Source organism: Capra hircus, chromosome 16, assembly GCF_001704415.2.
Source record: "Capra hircus breed San Clemente chromosome 16, ASM170441v1, whole genome shotgun sequence".
Classification (NCBI taxonomy): domain Eukaryota; kingdom Metazoa; phylum Chordata; class Mammalia; order Artiodactyla; family Bovidae; genus Capra; species Capra hircus.
Genome location: NC_030823.1, coordinates 54,675,899 through 54,694,796, shown reverse-complemented (window position 1 = coordinate 54,694,796; position 18,898 = coordinate 54,675,899). Strand labels below are relative to the sequence as shown.

The 18,898-nt window shown below is 40.4% G+C and overlaps 1 protein-coding gene across 5 annotated transcripts in view; it reads right to left on the bottom strand.

Moving 5' to 3' along the window:
• Positions 1-18,898, bottom strand: part of RABGAP1L (RAB GTPase activating protein 1 like) — a 719,827-nt gene that overhangs the window by 32,454 nt on the left and 668,475 nt on the right. For 3 of the 5 annotated variants that reach the window (XM_018060617.1, XM_018060619.1, XM_018060620.1), the window contains one exon: positions 1,789-1,881. In XM_018060617.1, the coding sequence (XP_017916106.1) occupies positions 1,789-1,881 (93 nt within the window). Of the gene's footprint in view, positions 1-1,296; positions 1,605-1,788; positions 1,882-18,898 lie in introns of those variants that run through there. The other 2 variants (XM_018060618.1, XM_018060622.1) reach the window with 1 other exon arrangement.

The window sequence follows — 18,898 nt, the reverse complement described above, 5'->3', positions numbered from 1 at the left end:
TTGACACAAAAAGGATATAAGAAACAATAACAAGTTCAGTTCCAGACTGAATTTGAATACACAACTTTAGTCTTTCATTTCCCTGTCTTCTACTTAAAGCGCCCTTCCCAGACGTCACTCAGAATGGTGCAAGCAGCGGGAGAGTTCCATTTCAGATTCTTAAAAATATTTTATAATGACTACTTCAAAGCTTTCCACAGCAGCATTCTACATAAGCTACATTCAAATTGGTTTTATTGAGGGGTGGAAACTAGCTTCCAACTAGGAGTACTTCATATGGTAACAGTTATCTGCATAGCAGTGGGATTCTACTGTCAGCTAGTTTTATAAACAAAGGGAGAAACATACAGACATTCGATTATTAGGTAACAATACTTGGGAGAATTAGGAGAAAGGTAAGTGAGGGACTGGTGGGGCAGACACAAATTAAGGGGATATTATTCTAGTAATAATTGGGTAATTAGAGGCGGCAGGCCTAATAAGGCTAGTAACAACCATTTCCTGAACACCAACTATGTGCTGGGTACTTTGCATACAACATACCTCATCTTGGCAACAATCCTGCAAGGAAACGTGTATACTACACATTTTACAGATGGGGAAGAGGTCCAGTAATCAGTCTAAGGTGCTGAACAGTGGCATGGGGGTTAACACCCCCAACTTGGACTCCAAATCTTCTCTCCTTTTTCAGAAAGTCAGGGTTTGAACTCAGATCTGACTACAGAATCCATATACACCTTTCACCACTCCCCTGTGTCAACGTTCCATGCTATTCAATTCAGCAACAGAAACAAGGCGGACTGCTTGACTGCAGTGGCCTGTGCCCAGTTCTCTGCCTACATAAAAGCAACTCTAGCTACAGAAGTGGAAGTCATCTCTCAGTGAGTGGCTTCATTAATGATGTCATCATGGTACTTTTTTGGGCAAGTTGTTTCAGCACGGCTGGGACTCAGTGTATCAATACAGTATTCTCTTATCTTAATGTGCTGATGTGGAGAGGGAATCATCATATATCTGTAGGAATCTGAAGAATCAAAACATGCTGAAGAGAGACACTAATATTTCAGTCAGAACAAAGTAAGGTGGGGGTCAGTATTTCCCCAACACTGCTTTTATGGAAACTGTTGCTAATTACCATTGAGGACATCTTTATAACCAGCCCAATTTTTTTTTAAAATACTGCAACTAACTGGGATATTGAACTGAATCATTTTGATTTTGGAACTGCACTCTGTAATGAAATGTCACTGTTTTTTATAAATTTGTTCGTGGAAATAAATGTTGCAACAAACACCATGACTGTGCTCAATATACCTTTGTGGTTTTTATTCTTTACTTTTGAATGAGTTTGTATCTTTAACATTGGCTACAGACAGGGGTGAGTCTGAAACATTCTCGGGCCAGTCTTGGAACAGTTCGCCTTCTAACAGTCTCTGTGGATGTACCGTGCACAGCTAAAACCGTACTTTGCCATTTTTCTTTTTTTCTCATTTTTGAAAGTAGTTGATAGCCACTTTCTCTCTTTTCTTTTTCCCTTTCTTTCAGCTTCTTATGAAGACTCCCAGTATAAATGCAACAGGTGAAGTTACCTACAAATATACAAACTGAAAGAAAAGAAATATTATGTTTGGCTACTCAGGAGTCTCCTGAGATGAAAACATACCTGGACATTGAGCAAAGTCACAGTTAACATCAATCAAGAAGGAACAGAGGGAACGAATGTCCCCCAGTTGCAGCTTTAGGGGAAAGAAGATATTGGCTCAAACAGGTGACCTGTGTCTCCCATACCTTGTATCTATCCATTGGGTCTTCCTGCTGCAGCTGACTCTCTCGCATTGTCTGATATTCTTTCTCATATTTCTTTAGCTTCTTGGTTGGTACCTGCAGGGTTGAGAGGAAAACCATGTTAGAAAAAAATCATTTAGGAAATCATTTTCTGATGTGTTTCCCAATGAAGTCTCTGGCTTGCTAAAGGAGGACACCTGACTCAATGTAGGGTGGAAATCTAGACTCCCTGGTGGCGCAGATGGTAAAGAATCTGCCGGCAATGTGGGAGACCTGGGTTTGATCCCTGGGTTGGGAAGATCCCTTGGAGAAGGGAATGGCTACCCACTTCAGTGTTCCCGCCTGGAGGATTCCATGGACAGAGGAGCCTGGTAGGCTACAGTCCAAAGAGTTGGACATGACTGAGTGACTAACACTTTGACTTTTAAAGTTTTTCTGTAAAGGTCCAGATAGCGCATATTTTAGGCTATGTGGGCCATACAGTCCAGGGTACAACTGTTGTTACTATACAAAAACTGCAGATAGGTGATATACAAACAAATGAGTGTGGTCATGTTCCAACAAAACTTTATTTACCAAAATAAGTTGTAGTTGGTCCATGTCTGTTCTACAGCATTGCTGACATAGCATTCCTTTCTCTTGTTAATGTATTTAACTGTGCTAATACTTCTGTTAACTGCTTTTCTTAAAGTAAAATTCATTCTTCTGCCATGTTAAAAATCATAATTATTATTTTATAAAAAGACTGAGCAACAAAGAAGAATTTTTAATGGAACCTATATACTGGAGAGAAAGCAGATTCTAGAATTGGTAGGCAAACTATTTCTATTTCATAACGGTTGTCAAGAGAATTAAATGACATTAAGTATCTAAAGTAATGCCTGGTTCATGGGATTTTTAAAAACCGTGTTTCTAGAAAATATTATAAAAATTAATCCATTAGAATCTGTCATATATTTTATATAACAGACTAAGTCTACTTTTAGGTTATTCTTGAACAATCAAAATTTACAGAATTCCTTTAAACATGAAAATCTCCCCTTAATGTTTAGGTCCTAACATGAAGCTAAAGTTTTAAAAAGAAAACAAGTGTGTTACTTGGCTAAATTCTTGGGGACTCAGTGAAGGCAAAGACCATGTGTTGATGCTCCTCAGCCTCCATCATGACATCTACCAAAGTAATTGGTCCCTAGGAGGCCCTCAACAGATTGCTTTTTGTCAAGTTCAAAACCTGGCATTTAGAAAACATGTAAGTATGTATGTGAGAGGGCGAAAGAGAGGATGGAAAGCAGCAGAAGGAAAATAAAATAACTTATAGTTTCCTGGGATAAGGATTGTTTCAACTCTCTCGTATTTGGCCAGAGAATTTGTCAAATAAAAAGCAAAGACACTAGGTTATTCTAATTACTTTGTTCTTCCCATCCAGGCACACTGTGAGTACTGGAATTATCTGCTTTTCATCACAACTGGGAAGTTTCACACACTCCAAGCCCATCAGGTAGTATAAATCATTCAACAATCACATGACGACAATATTCATTTGGCTAACGGGGACTGCCTACCCAGGAAGACAAGGAGAAAGGATGCTTTCCAGCATGTTAACTGAATTGCAAAACCATTACTGAATACTGGCATAAGAAACTCTAATCTTTACTACTCCATCTCCAGAGACCTTCAACAATACACTGTGACCAACGCGAGTGCCAGGCAGAAAAATGCCACCTGCCAACAGTATGGCCTTAAGATCATTGAGAAACAATGAGGAAAATATAAATGATCATGTACTAACAAAACACCAACAACATTATTCTTCTTGACTTTGAGAGGGACAATTTTATCCAGTTTTCTTTCCTCTGTACTTATCATATACTCTGAAAACCAAAAACAGATTCTCAAGATGAAGTGGAAAATCAATGGAACTGCAGTCGCCTGAAGCTGGGGAGAAAAAGGAAGAAGTCCCAGTGTTTTAGGCCATGAGAGGGGTTTCCCCGGTGTCCCTAGGAGGAAGGGTCAAGGGGAGACATGAAAGGATTTGTGAGGAGGAGGTAGCCTACTCCAGCAGCCACTTACCCACAAGATGAGAAGGAAGTATGATACAATATGTAAATATTTTTGTGTAGCTGAATACCGGTACCACTGGGTACCAGGCTGAACACCAGTCTTGCACGCATGCTAAGTTGCTTGAGTCATGTCTGACTTGTACCCTATGGACGCAGCCTGCCAGGTCCCTCTGTTCACGGGGATTCTCCAGGCAAAAATACTGGAGTGGGTTGGTTGCCATGCCCTCCTCCAGGGGATCTTCCCAACCCAAGGATCCAACCCAAGTCTCTTTTGTCTCCTGCATTGGCAGGAGGGTTCTTTACCACTAGTGCCACCTGGGAAGCCCAGGAACATCAGTCATAGGAGGAAGCATTTTCTACATGGTTCTGAAATGGATTCATTCACCAGTAAGTCAATTATATATTATAAGCTTGTCTCTAGAGAATTTCTTCTAAAACTGTTTTTTTTTTTTTCAGTTGAAACTATTTATGACTGAGTGGTTTTTGTTAACATGTAAAAAACTGTCCTTTTAAAAGTCAGTCTTGTTACTTATGTTAAGAGGTTCATTTCAAAGTGAAATATTTTAAAAATGCATTAAACACCCCTCAATAAGCTAATCCTTTCCCATCTGGCTGAGATTCTAGGATGTTTGGCTTCATCTTGTTCAGGAAAATAGAGCAGGTTCCCAGAACAATATGTTGCTAGGAAACCTTCCAGGCTTATTTATCTTGTGCTGTGGGGTGATATTGAGCATCCACCTGTGATTGGCACAAAGTAAAAGGGAAAAAAAGGTGGAGGAGGAAGGAGAGCTGATATGAAACTCCTGTCGTTTATGAGATAATCAAAGAAAATAGACAGTTGTGGTTTTAAAAACTGTATTTCAGGACAAAATTGATTTCAGGGAATGTAATATTAAAAAACCTCTTCAGTAAGTAGTTTTAATTAAAAACACAGAAAGTCATTAAGAATTATTAAAATTTAAACAACCTACTATCTCAAGAGTATTATAGGTATCTTTTCCCTTAAGTTACATAAATTTAATGTAATTGTGCACTTGAACAATGAAATTTAAAGTATAGGGAAGCATATGTGTAGGTTATATGCAAATACTATGCGATTTTGTGTAAGGGACTTGAGTATTCATGGAGTTTGGTATCTATGGGGGGTTCTGGAACTAATTCTCTATGGATACTGAAGAATGACTGTAATTACTAATTTGCTTTACTCTTTCTCAAGGTTAATCAAACTGGCCTCAGTAAGAGATATAGAAGGAGAAGAATGAATAAGAATACAGTAGTTCCCTCTCATCCACACTGGTTGTCAGACTGCAGACAGGACCAAACTCTACATACACTCTATTTTTTCCTATACATAGGAACAGTAACAATAATAATTATAGAACAATCATCACATGCTGTAATAAAAGGGTTACTTGGACACAAGCACTGTGATACCAGACTGCTGATCTGATAACCAAAGTGGCTGTTCAGTGACTCCTGGTGGGAACACAGTGTCGATATGCTGGGCAAGGGGATGATTCACATCCTGGGAGGATTGCAGCAGGATAGCGGACCCTAATCAGAACAGCTCAAAATTTAAAACTTACGAATTTTTCATTTGTTCATTTCTGGAATTTTCCATTTAGTATTTCAGGACTGTAGCTGAGTAGGGTAACTGCAACTTTGGAGCAACTACTGTATGCTCAACATTCTGCATTTCCCATGCTCTCTCTCCTTTTCATTTAAAGCACTGATTTCCTGTTTTTATAGAACTCTGATAGAAAACATACATATGCATATACAAGTTTTTGTTGTATATCAATTAATTTTAGGTGAATTTGTCTTAATAATCTTTACTTCGGTAATCATGCCCCATCTAGGTTATCACCTCTCTTCATATTTTTATTACATTATTTTGAATACCTCTGTCCATGGGATTTCCCACGCAAGAATACCGGAATGGGTTGCCATTTTTTTCTCCAGGGGATCTTCCTGACCCAAGGATAGAACACGCATCTCTTGCATTGCAGGCAGATTCTTTACCACTGGGCCACCCGGGAAGGCCTTTGATCAGTAGTAATCAGCATTAAGAAAAACATGAAATGCCTTCATGCCAGAGAATTTTCTAATAGTTTTAGAGGTATAATTTAGAAAACTCTATATTAGAAAACTATATTTAAGCCTCCCAACAATTAGGATAAATTAAAAAAAATTTATTTTACAAATAAAATCCAAGTAATACTTGGAGAGTATTTGCCCAAGAGAGGTAACTTGCCCAACATCATATAGCTGGTAAATGAAGTCAGAAATAGGATCCTGGCAGTCTGCCTGCAAACTCTATCCTCTTTGACCACTTGGATCTACTGCCTGGGACCAGATGATTGACGCAAAGCTTCTCGAGAAGTTGACAGTCTAGACATAGTGCTAATTATGTGTCTAATTACCATATAGTTTCATAAGTCCAACAGCAGATGTTCATAAGGGTACAGGATGATCAAGAAGAAATTTGCTGGGGTAGGGGGAGAGCACCTCAATAAGGAAGATTTTTCATTATGACTGGTTTACGTAAACTTCCTTGCCCAATCAAACATTCCTGTACTTCCCTTTGCTAATTTTTAACAAGGGGCCACTCATTTGTAAGAGGCATTTATTTTTGGCTTGATGAATCTGCTTCTTTATTTTAAAAATAAATACAAAACTATTTACTAATCTATACAAATGCTGGCAAAGTAAATCACTACGTTTTAAAAAGGCTGATAAGATCTAGTCAATATTTTTTCTGTTAGAGGTCTGAGTGCCTAAAAAATTAAAAGGCCAAAGGTGTTAACTATTATGTACTACTGCTCTTACTTCAGATAATTTCTTAAACTAAACATCAATGATTCTAATTTAATATATTAATCACTGGATAGAGAAAAACATAAATAAGTAGTAGAGCACCACATTTCTTGGTTATGGGCGGGGGCGGTGCTCAGACTGAGAACTTTTTAATTGAGTCACTTCCATCAAGATCTGTGAACAGAAAGTGGATCAGTGGCAACCAAAATTCTAACAGTAAGTTTGCAGAAACCTAAAGGACTTAGAATGAAATAACTGGGAAGAAATCAAGAGGAGAAGACATCTAAGAAGAGGGAGCATGTCCTTTAGGCTTCATTTCACCCTCCTCCTGGTGCTCAGCAAAAGAAGCTACCCTGACTCTTTTTGACTTTTTAGTACAAGAATACACAGAAGAACTGTACAAAAAGGATCTTTACGACCCGGATAATCACAATGGTGTGATCACTCATCTAGAGCCAGACATTCTGGAATGTGAAGTCAAGTGGGCCTTAGAAAGCATCACTATGAACAAAGGTAGTGGAGGTGATGGAATTCCAGCAGAGCTATTTCAAATCCTGAAAGATGATGCTGTGAAAGTGCTGCACTCAATATGCCAGCACATTTGGAAAACTCAGCAGTGGCCACAGGACTGGAAAAGGTCAGTTTTCATTCCAATCCCAAAGAAAGGCAATGCCAAAGAAGGCTCAAACTACCGCACAATTGCACTCATCTCACATGCTAGTAAAGTAATGCTCAAAATTCTCCAAGCCAGCCTTCAGCAAGACGTGAACCGTGAACTCCCTGATGTTCAAGCTGGTTTTAGAAAAGGCAGAAGATCCAGAGATCAAATTGCCAACATCTGCTGGATCATGGAAAAAGCAAGAGAGTTCCAGAAAAACATCTATTTCTGCTTTATTGACTATGCCAAAGCCTTTGACTGTGTGGATCACAATAAGCTGTGGAAAATTCTGAAAGAGATGGGAATACCAGACCACCTGACCTGCCTCTTGAGAAACCTGTATGCAGGTCAGGAAGAAACAGTTAGAACTGGACATGGAACAACAGACTGGTTCCAAATAGGAAAAGGAGTACGTCAAGGCTGTATACTGTCACCCTGCTTATTTAACTTCTATGCAGAGTACATCATGAGAAACGCTGGGCTAGAAGAAGCACAAGCTGGAATCAAGATTGCCAGGAGAAATATCAATAACCTCACATATACAGATGACACCACCCTTATGGCAGAAAGTGAAGAGGCACTAAAAAGCCTCTTGATAAAAGTAAAAGAGGAGAGTGAAAAAGTTGGCTTAAAGCTCAACATTCAGAAAATGAAGATCATGGCATCCAGTCCCATCACTTCATGGCAAATAGATGGGGAAACAGTGGAAACAGTGTCAAGACTTTATTTTTTGGGGCTCCAAAATCACTGCAGATGGTGATTGCAGCCATGAAATTAAAAGACACTTACTCCTTGGAAGAAAAGTTATGAGCAACCTAGATAGCATATTCAAAAGCAGAGACATTACCTTGCCAACTAAGGTCCGTCTAGTCAAGGCTATGGTTTTCCCAGTAGTCATGTATGGATATGAGAGTTGGACTGTGAAGAAGGCTGAACACCGAAGAAATGATGCTTCTGAACTGTGGTGTTGGAGGACTCTTGAGAGTCCCTTGGACTGCAAGGACATCCAACCAGTCCATTCTGAAGGAGATCAGCCCTGGGATTTCTTTGGAAGGAATGATGCTAAAGCTGAAACTCCAGTACTTTGGCCACCTCATGCGAAGAGTTGACTCACTGGAAAAGACTTTGATGCTGGGAGGGATTAGGGGCAGGAGAAGGGGACGACCGAGGATGAGAAGGCTGGATGGCATCACTGACTCGATGAACGCTAGTCTGAGTGAACTCCGGGAGTTGGTGATGGACAGGGAGGCTTGGCATGCTGCAATTCATGGGGTCGCAAAGAGTCGGACACGACTGAGTGACTGAACTGAACTGAGTACTAGGAGGAGGGAAACAGAGTTAATTTCCCCCAGGGTACTTGGAGAAGACTTCTGAGAGTCCCTTGGACTGCAAGGAGATCCAACCAGCCAATCATAAAGGAAATCAGTCCAGAATATTCATTGGCAGGACTGATAATGAAGCTGAAGCTCCAATACTTCAGCCACCTGATGCAAAGAACTAACTCATTAGAAAAGACTCTAATGCTACAAAAAATTGAAGGCAGGAGAAGGGGATGACAGAGGATGAGATGGTTGGATGGCATCACTGACTCAATGGACATGAGTTTGAGCAAGCTCCGGGAGATGGTGAAGGACAGGGAAGCTTGGCGTGCTGCAGTCCATGGGGTAACAAAGAGTTGGACACAACTGAGCGACTAAACAACTGGGGGAAACCTTCAGAGAACATAAGAGCCTACAAATGATTATTCATTGTATGAATTTTTATTGAGGTATAACTGACATATGACATTCTATCAGTTTCAAGATATATGATTTGATATCTGTACACACTGCAAAATGATCACCGAATTCAGTCTAGTTAACATCTGTCTCTACTATTACTCTCTCACTTCATCTTGTGGTGAGAACTTTTAAGATCTACTCTCAGTAACCAGAGAAGGCAATGGCACCCCACTCCAGTACTCTTGCCTGGAAAATCCCATGGATGGAGAAGCCTGGTAGGCTGCAGTCTATGGGGTCACTAAGAGTCAGATACGACTTCACTTTCACTTTCACTTTTCACTTTCATGCATTGGACAAGGAAATGGCAACCCATTCCAGTGTTCTTGCCTGGAGAATCCCAGGGACGGGGGAGCCTGGTGGGCTGCAGTCTATGGGGTCGCAGAGTTGGACACGACTGAAGTGACTTAGCAGTAGCAGTAACTGCTCTCAGCAACTTTCAAATATGCAATGCAGTATTAACTATGGACACCACGCTGTACGTTACATTCCTGTGACTTATTTATTTACAGCTGCAAGTTTGTACCTTTTGACCGCCTTTCACCCATTTCACCCCCACCCCCACCACCGCCCCAGCCCCAAGCCTCTGGTAACATTAGCTGTACTCCAATACTTAAGGAATACAGTGGTTTAAGGAGGTGAGGACAAGAAAAGTATTTATCTCCTGCTGTAATTCTAACCTAACTCCCAATGTTATAGACACCAAATTACTCGACACACTTTTCCTGAATTCACACAATAGTCGACAACGCTGCACTTTCTTTCATTGCGTCAGGCGTGCTCAGCTTCCCCAATTACTCAAGCCTAATGGTGCACACTCCAGTGACAGGCTCCTGTTCTCACTCATGAATAATTGCATGATGTGAGTCACTTTCCGGCATTTGTGGGTTACTCCTGAATGTAGTGTGCTCATCAGAGTATCTATGAAAGCTTCTGAAATATTGATTTCTACTTTCTTTACCATGTTCTAATATAATCTGTCTGGCCCCAGCACTGTAGCAACTCTAAGAGACACAGCATTTTATAGAAACTGCTTATCTGTTCATTTCTAATTTCTCATCTCTAGGCCTATAAATCTAATCTATGTACTATTTATATGGAACTTCTTGGCACTTCTGCTCTAGAGCTTTCCTATCAATAAATAATACCTGGAGGTAATTTCTTTATTATTCACGTTTTGACAACTTCCAAATTTATAGTGCCCAGCCCAAGACTTCTACTGAGCTCAATCTACATAATTCACTGTGAATTTCATGTATTTTGGATGTTTAATATTTGAGATGTTTTCAATCAGGAGACACAACGTACCCTCTATACCCCAACTTGCTCTTTCGTGGTTCACCCTCAACAAGATGCACAGGCCAGAAACCCAGCAGTCACATTTGTGCTGGGTTTACTATGTCCATTCAGTAAGTTGAGCAGACTGAGAAAGACTAAGTGACATGCAGAGGGACCAAAGTAATGACCAACCCCACGGTAAGGTGCCTTTCTGACACCAAAGGTAAAGCCTTCATTGCAGTATGTTATGTGTCTGTCATCCACCCAGCACACAAGGCTCTCAAACCCAAGAGCCTTGCTAAGCTTTATCAGTCACCTGCTGCAACTAGCTGAGTGAAGCAACTGCAGGATGATGGAGATGCTCTATCTTAACAGCTGACTGGGAGACAGTGAACCTAAGATCTGTGCCATCTTAACCAGCACAAAGCAGGGACTCAGGAAACTATCAACAATGTCAGCCTGAACTTTCTGGGCAAGCTAGGAAAAAAAGGGAAGGTCAAATAGACACTGAGGTGATTGAGCCGGGAGTTTCACTCTGAGAGAAGCCTGCTTAAAATTCCATAAAGTCTCAAGAGGGGGCAGATTGAAATGATATATTTTCCTCCTCTCCCAGCCTTCTGAAAAAAGCACTGAGGCATAAACAACTCAAGAGATTTACAGCTTAAAGCAAATTACCTTAAGGTATTGGAATCAGTCAGAGCTTAGATGGAACATTTTTTGAGGCCTACAGCTGCATTGAGAATGCCCTTCTCTATGCATTGTTCTCATATTTGTTTCTTTCTGTTTCCCCTGCTTCATGTACAGATTAGTCAAAAAAAAAAAAAAAAAGACAGGTTCTTTTTTTCTTCTACATGCAACAGTTGCAACAAGGTTACAACCATTCCTATTAGTTTTTAAGTCTTTTTCTCAGATTTTTTTTTTTTTCTGAAGGAGAAAAAAGACATTTAGCCTATTTTTCTTTAAAGCAATACAAATCCTTATCTCACTATATTGGTTAACTTCAATTTTAAACTGAATTATAGAAATTCTGTTTTCTCTTAGATTTTGGTGAGAAATATATCACTGAAAATGTTTATTGTAGCATTTGAAAAATAACCGAATGCTACCCAGTGCTAAAAATTAAGACTGTAAGGTAGTATGTAATACACTAAATCTGGTCACATGTGGAATGGTATTGGTCTGATTCCACGGGGCAGATTAACCAGCTGTAGTCCCCAAACTGGGCCACAGAAAGCTGATACAGCTATGCATTCAGAGTGAGCTAATTAAGCTTATTTAAAACTAGACAATGAGACAGGAGGGGAAGAATGATAGCAGAGCTATGTAGGACACTGTTCTTTATTACCATCAAATGCTACGTTCACTGGAATAGTGCTGGCCTTTGCACTGCAGATGCTGAGAAACTCGAAGCGGTATTTTTATGTCAGTTGCCATTGCAATTAGGTCAGAAGTAAATACACATTCTTGCTGAAAATATTCACTGTAGGCAGGAGGCTATAGATATTTATGCTACACAAAATTTAATTCAAGATTAATATGCTGGGACTTGCCTGTCAGTCCAGTGGTTAAGACTGCCTTCCAATGCAGGGGCATGGGTTCCTGCTGCTGCTGCTAAGTTGCTTCAGTCGTGTCTGACTCTGTGAGACCCCATAGACGGCAGCCCACCAGGCTCCGCCGTCCCTGGGATTCTCCAGGCAAGAACACTGGAGTGGGTTGCCATTTCCTTCTCCAATGCATGGAAGTGAAAAGTGAAAGTGAAGTTGCTCAGTCTTGTCTAATTCTTCACGACCCCATGGACTGCAGCCTACCAGGCTCCTCTGTCCATGGGACCTTCCAGGCAAGAGTACTGGGTTCCTGATCCTACAGCTAAGATCCCACATGCCTCAGGGCCAAAAAATCAAAACATAAAACTGAAGCAATGTTGTAACAAATTCAACAAAAACTTTAAAAAATGGTCCACATTAGAAAAAAACCCAACCATATATATGTGCCAAACAGCAGTTGTATAAAACAGGCTGAGTATGTCTGTCTTCAGATTCACCTTTACCATACCCTACTATCTGAAAAGGAAAGCAGTGGGAAAGAAAGAGAAATTGGGAAACTTTACGGTATTCACCTACCTTAAAGGTAGTCCTTGGAAAGAAGGAAGTCAAACTGGCTACAAGTCATCAGCAGGAATATTCAATGCATGATAATTGCACTGCCATTTTTTCTCTTTCTGAATTTATTTTTTTATTGAAGGATAATTGCTTTACAGAATTCTGTTGTTTTCAAACCTCCACATGAATCAGCCATAGGTATACATATATCCCCTCCCTCTTGAACCTCCCTCCCATCTTGCACTGCCATTTTTATATACCAACTGTTTAACATGGGAAGAAAAACTCATCCCTCCTTTGCATTTTTAAAAACCTCCCATTTGCTCACTCACTCCACAGATAGGTACTGATAATCTACAGTGTTGCAGGCAAAGCCAGCCAAGAACAAATGCACAGTGCGGCCTCTCCAGGTGCTCAGTCTGGTGGGGAGGAAGTCTTCAAAGAAATGATCACACAGTGGAAATAAACAGTGCACTTACATAAGGTGAGCGCTGTTAGGGAGAAGTTGAGGTTGGGGGATAAAAGTGGACAGGATTCTAAATTTTGATTGCTTCTCTGTGGAATGACAACAAAGCTGAAGAGAAGTGAAGAGTTAAGTCAGGGACTTCCCTGGTGGTCCAGTGATTAACAATCTGCTTGCCAATGCACGGAACCCGGGTTCAAGCCCTGGTCCGAGATGCTCCCACATGCCCATGCCATGGAGCAACTAAGCCCTTGCGCCCCAACTACTGAAGCCCTCTAGCCCTAGAGCCCCTGCTCAGCAACAAGGGAAACCACCAAAGTGAAAAGCCTGAGCACCACAACTAGAGAGGAGCCCTTGACTGCAGCAACTAGAGAAGCCCTGCATCCAGTGGCGCCATAAAGAAATAAATAATAGAATTTAAACAAAAGTTAAGTCAGCCAGTGAAGAGTAGGGAGGGAGAGCGCTCCCAGCAGAGGGAATGATGGGCACAGGATGGCAAAGAGCATGCTCAGCTACATAATCTGCCAGGACCAATACAAAATAAAAATCAAGGCCACATGTTCAAAAAGTGAGAATTTCAAGGTGAGAGGAAAGCATTAAACCAAACGCAGTCATGCAGGGCACATGCCCATGAAGCCAGCTAGAGGGACTGAAGGCCCGCTGGAGCACAGTTGAGGAGAGAAATGGCTAGCTGAGGCTGAAGAGGTGTGAGAGGTCCACGGGCACCAGCCCAAGGTACAGGGCCTCCAGGGACCGACCTACTGTTGTTTCCTGCACAGCTCCACAAAGAGTTACTGAAGAGCCGTTGTGTAAGTCAGACTATTATGTAAGCACTCTTCTGGGTGCTAAGAGGAAGACAAAGAAGACAGTCTTTGCTTCTAAGCAGCTTACAAGTAATTGCATAATTTAGGGTAGAATGTGGTAAATTCCACAAGAGACTATAAGCACCAATTTGTGAGACTCAAGGAATGAAGATCACTCATCTGACACACAATGTGTAAACACAGAAGGACTTCAAATGGACTGAAATTAGCATTCTTCTGCCTTTAGAGCAAAGATTGGGCTGTATCACTTCCTTATATGCCAGGCACTCTACATGTATTAATTTATTTTCCCCTCACATCTGTGAGGTAGGTGTTATTAATTTCCCTTACTTTACAGACGAGGAAACAGAGAGTCAGGAAGGTTAAATAACTTGCCAGAGGTCACAGAGCTAGCCACGTGGCTATTCATTCTAATCAGGGCAGTCTGGATCTGAAGTCCTGGCTTTGAATGATGTTATCATTTTACAAACATTTTATATTTTGCTGCTTTATATTTATATGTTATTCTTACGCCTTTTTCTTTCCCCTGGTCTTCTGTTGTCACTGTAACCTTATTATGTACTTGACTAGCTATATACACTGCCTCAAATTGGCTAAGAGATAAAAAACAAGAAAAAAATTTTTTTCTAAAGATTTTTCCAACTGTAGCCTCTAGAGCCAGAGTTGGCAGAATCAGAAACAGGATGGGAACTTCCCTGGTGGTTTAGTGACTAGGACTCTGCACTCCCAATTCAGGGTGCCTGGTGCGATCCCTGGTGAGGGAACCAGATTGCATATGCCACAACGAAGACCCAACACAGCCAAATAAACGAAATAAATAACATTTTAAAAAAAGAAACAGAAACAGATACATTTAGGAGTGAATTTCTGAAGATAATACAGACAATGCTACCTTCCTCTGCTACTGATGACAGTTCCAATGTGTCTTTGTACTGATGGGACAACCAGAGCTGATACAGTTACAGACAAGAACAATTACTACTGACTCCTTGAGGACTCTAAATCTGAATTCGTGGAACTCTGGGAACTCACCCATTGGCTCTCAGTGCCCCCATGACCCAAAGCTAGTTCTGTTCCTCATAGAATTGGGAAGTGCATGTATGTGCTCATTCATTCAACAAATATCTACTGTGTACAAGGCACTATGCCAGATGCTACATGGGATACAAAGATAGCTATGACATAATCCTTTCATCAAGAAACTTACAATAAAAAAAGAAACAATAATCTACAGAATTTGATTAATGCCATAACTGAAATTTGAGACTCCCGCTATTACAGTTTAAAGGAAAATATTTTCACAAATCTACAAGGAAATTTAGGACAGACTTTAAAATGGAGCTAGTATGTAAGCAGGCATTGTCCTTGGGGAGGTTTTGCTATTGACCACCTAGATAAGCACTGAGCTCCCCTGGTGGCTCAGATGGTAAAGAATCTGCTTATAAGGCAGGAGACCTGGGTTTAATCCCTGGGTCAGGAAGATCCTCTGGAGAAGGGAATGGCAACCCACTCTAGTATTCTTGCCTGGAGAATTCCATGGACAGAGGATCCTGGTGGGCTATAGTCCATGGCATCACAAAAAGCAAGACACAACTGAGTGACTAACACTTTCACTTTTCTTTTGTGTGTCAGGATTTTTCTTTTCATCTTCATCAGCATTTTTCTTTTCTTTCTTTTTTTGGTAGGTATCAATAGCCTCCAAGGACTGGAGATAATCACGGCCGTAAGTTTTCTCCCTACTACCTTTCTACCAAGCAGGAAGCATCAGCTGTTAGGTGGTAGTCAACAAGCCCAGCATGTTTGGCTGCAGGTGCCATAATCTTACATGCAATCCAAGGCCAGAGGGGCCTACATAGAGTATTTCTAGCCAATCCAATGAAAAATTATTTGACATCCTTGACTGAAGCGACTTAGCAGCAGCAGCAGCAGCAACATGCTAAGTAGAAAACCCTCTGCTGCTGCTGTTGCTAAGTTGCTTCAGTCGTGTCCGACTCTCTGCGACCCCAGGGACGGCAGCTCACCTGGCTCCGCCATTCCTGGGATTCTCCAGGCAAGAACACTGGAGTGGGTTGCCATTTCCTTCTCCAATGCATGAAAGTGAAAAGTGAAAGTGAAGTTGCTCAGTCGCGTCTGACTCTTTGTGACCCCACGGACTGCAGCCTACCAGGTTCCTCCGTCCACGGGATTTTCCAGGCAAGTGTTCTGGAGTGGGTTGCCATTGCCTTCTCTGAGAAAACCCTGTAGTGTAGATTTAAATATAAGTAAGTTGAATTTATAGTAGTTATCTCCTGATTGGGGTCTTTCTAATGCCAACCAACTACCATTCGCATATCAGGGTGCTTCAAATATTAATCAAGTCCAAGGTATAGACTAAAACACATATCACACTGTGTAGGCTATAGTGTCTTCATTTAAATTGCACAGTCTAACAGTAGGGTAGGACTGTAAGAGCTATAGAGAGGGGTAAGATTAAGGAGGAAACAGCTCATTACGGCTTATTTCTCTCCTCATTCCATAAAGGAAGCAGAAAGAAAGTGCTGTAAGCAAAAGGCATGGAGCTAAAAACATGGGCCTACTAACTGTGCCACGCAGTTATGTTTGTCTGGGTGAGGACCTAGAAGCCTGGTGTATGGCACCTGCAGAGCAGGCTGGAAAGAATACCTCGGAGCCAGGTCATTAGAAGATCTAGGTCATTGCCAAATTGATGAAAGTGTGAATTATTTTGGTAGTTGCTAGTTGTGTGACCATATTTTCTGAACTAAATACTGGGCACGTGGGCTTAGCAGATGTTTGTATCCATTCTGAATATGAGAAGCAATCTGGAATACGAAAGAACATAGAATAATAAATTTTTTAATTGTTCTGGTAGCTTATAGGACTTAGAAGGTAGAATATTTGACATCAGAACTACCTTAAAAAAAAAAAATTCCTGTCCCGGAAATGATAAGAGGTCAGTGAAGTTTTAAAACAGGGCAACAGAAAGATCATAACTGTGCTAGTAAGAATGTTCATTGGAAATGGTGTCTATGCTAAACTAGAAAGGGAGATACAGAAAAGGAGGACGGTGACAACTGAAAAAATATAAAGTTATAAAAACAGTTCAGGAGAAAAGGCAGCAGTACGGGATTTGCCTGGTGGTCCAATGGTTAGGATTTCACGCTTTCACTGCAGAGGGCCTGGGTTTGATCCCTGGTTGGGGAGCTAAGATCCTACAAGCTGCATGGTGCACCCATAAAATTAATAAATAAAAAAAAATAAATTAAAAAAAAATAAAAGGAGACAGTAGAAATGCAAAGGAAGGACCATTAAAACCAATAATAGAGAGGCCTTTAAAGCAAGTCTTCCTTGCTCATTTTGGTCAGGCCAAGAGAACCCTCCCCTTCTAAAGCTTCTTTCAAGCTAGTCTATACAACTTATTTAACAATCACATATGGCTATAATTAGTTTTTCCTGGGCATGGATTTTCTTAATTCAATTAGGATGCCTTATGGCAAAAACAGACAACTGCCTTATTTAAACTTGGTATCTCCTGCTTTAATTGAAACAAAAAGCTGAATACCTAGTAGATGTTTAATGCAGATTTGTTCAGTTAAGCACATTCTTCATGTCTCAGGGTTCACAGGGGCTGTGTTAAGTAGTCAAAATATTGGAATAAAAAAAGAGATAAAGACTGTGCCCATATATTTTCCTTGAGTATGGGTATTATAGGAGACATGATGACAGAGAGTTGATAAGTAGAAAGAGAAATTCACTTAACATAGGATATTTCTGTTACCTAAATGAGAAGACTGTGATAACCAATTAAAAATGGCAGTTTTCCTTGATATGTTTGACAGAGCCAATAATTAGCTCTGCTCTGTGGGGCAATTTCTAAAGTAGTGCATAAGAATGAGACTATTTGAGGAAACTTTTTATGCTATGCAATTAGATGCTGTTTCCTAAACTGAAATTCATTTCTGTAATCTTGGGGTGGGAAAAACATTAGTAAAAACATCATGCATACTTAATGCTTAATACAGGCAGGACGGATATATATATATACATATATATATATCTCTGACAGTAAGAGTATATCTAAGACAATTCTCACTTTGAAAAAAAGGTAATATCAAACTAACTTTCTAAAAGTTAACTAAAAGAAATCATTTTAAACAGGAAAATAGATCAAGGCTTGGCTGCACAGGTGGAAGAAAGGTTAAGATTAGTTTTGTATATATCTGTTTAAGGTCCGTCCACTGTTGTTTACACATGAATGATTGCTCTCCAAAGCTTGGGGTGGAGTGGCACTTAGGCTCTCATTTCCATGGAAATTGTGAGGAGGCAAGAAAAATAATGTATGGGGAAATGTGTAAGTCAGCCCTCACTTCCCTTCCACCCATCCAGCCCTCCTCATTTCCATGGGAACAGGAACTGAAAGACCTCCAGCAGCTGAAAGTGAAAGCTCACTCAGATTGCAGCTGTTTGAATGTCAGCTGAGCACTGCAAATGACAGTTTATAGCAGCTGTTAAAATTTTTAAATGATGTTTTCCCTAATAAATTCCTCACTATAATAATTTATAAGGGGGAAACTGACTATATAACTAGCATGAGGAAGAACACTCAAAGGGATGTTTTGAGGCTTAGTCTGTTGCTGTCTTTCATAATTCTAATATCATATATCATTTTAAAAATGAAGAGTGTGTTCATCAAGTCACTGGGATGTCACAAACTTCTTCCAAATGGTGGACGTGGAAAAGTGTGGAACAACTAATTAAACTCAGGGAGGAGAGAGAAAAGGAGGAGGAGAGAGAAAAGGAGGAGGAGAGGAGGAATCTCATTTAGCTTTTAAAAATGATTAATTATATTTTATTACATAAAATTATGTGAAGATTGTCAGCTACACCTAGAGATGGAACACTGAGTCCAATGATATTGGTGAGAGATCCTGACTTAGGCATTTGTAAAGAATTCTATAAACAAACAGTACTGTGTTCAAGTCTCTTTGGTTGGAGTTCAAATGGAGAGGTATACCTATATACACATACGTGTGTGTGTGTATGTATGTGTGTGTATATATATATACATATTTGCTACTGTGATTGGAAAGGACAAACCAGAACTTGCTAAAGACTGCCCAATTCCTCTCTACTTTCAAG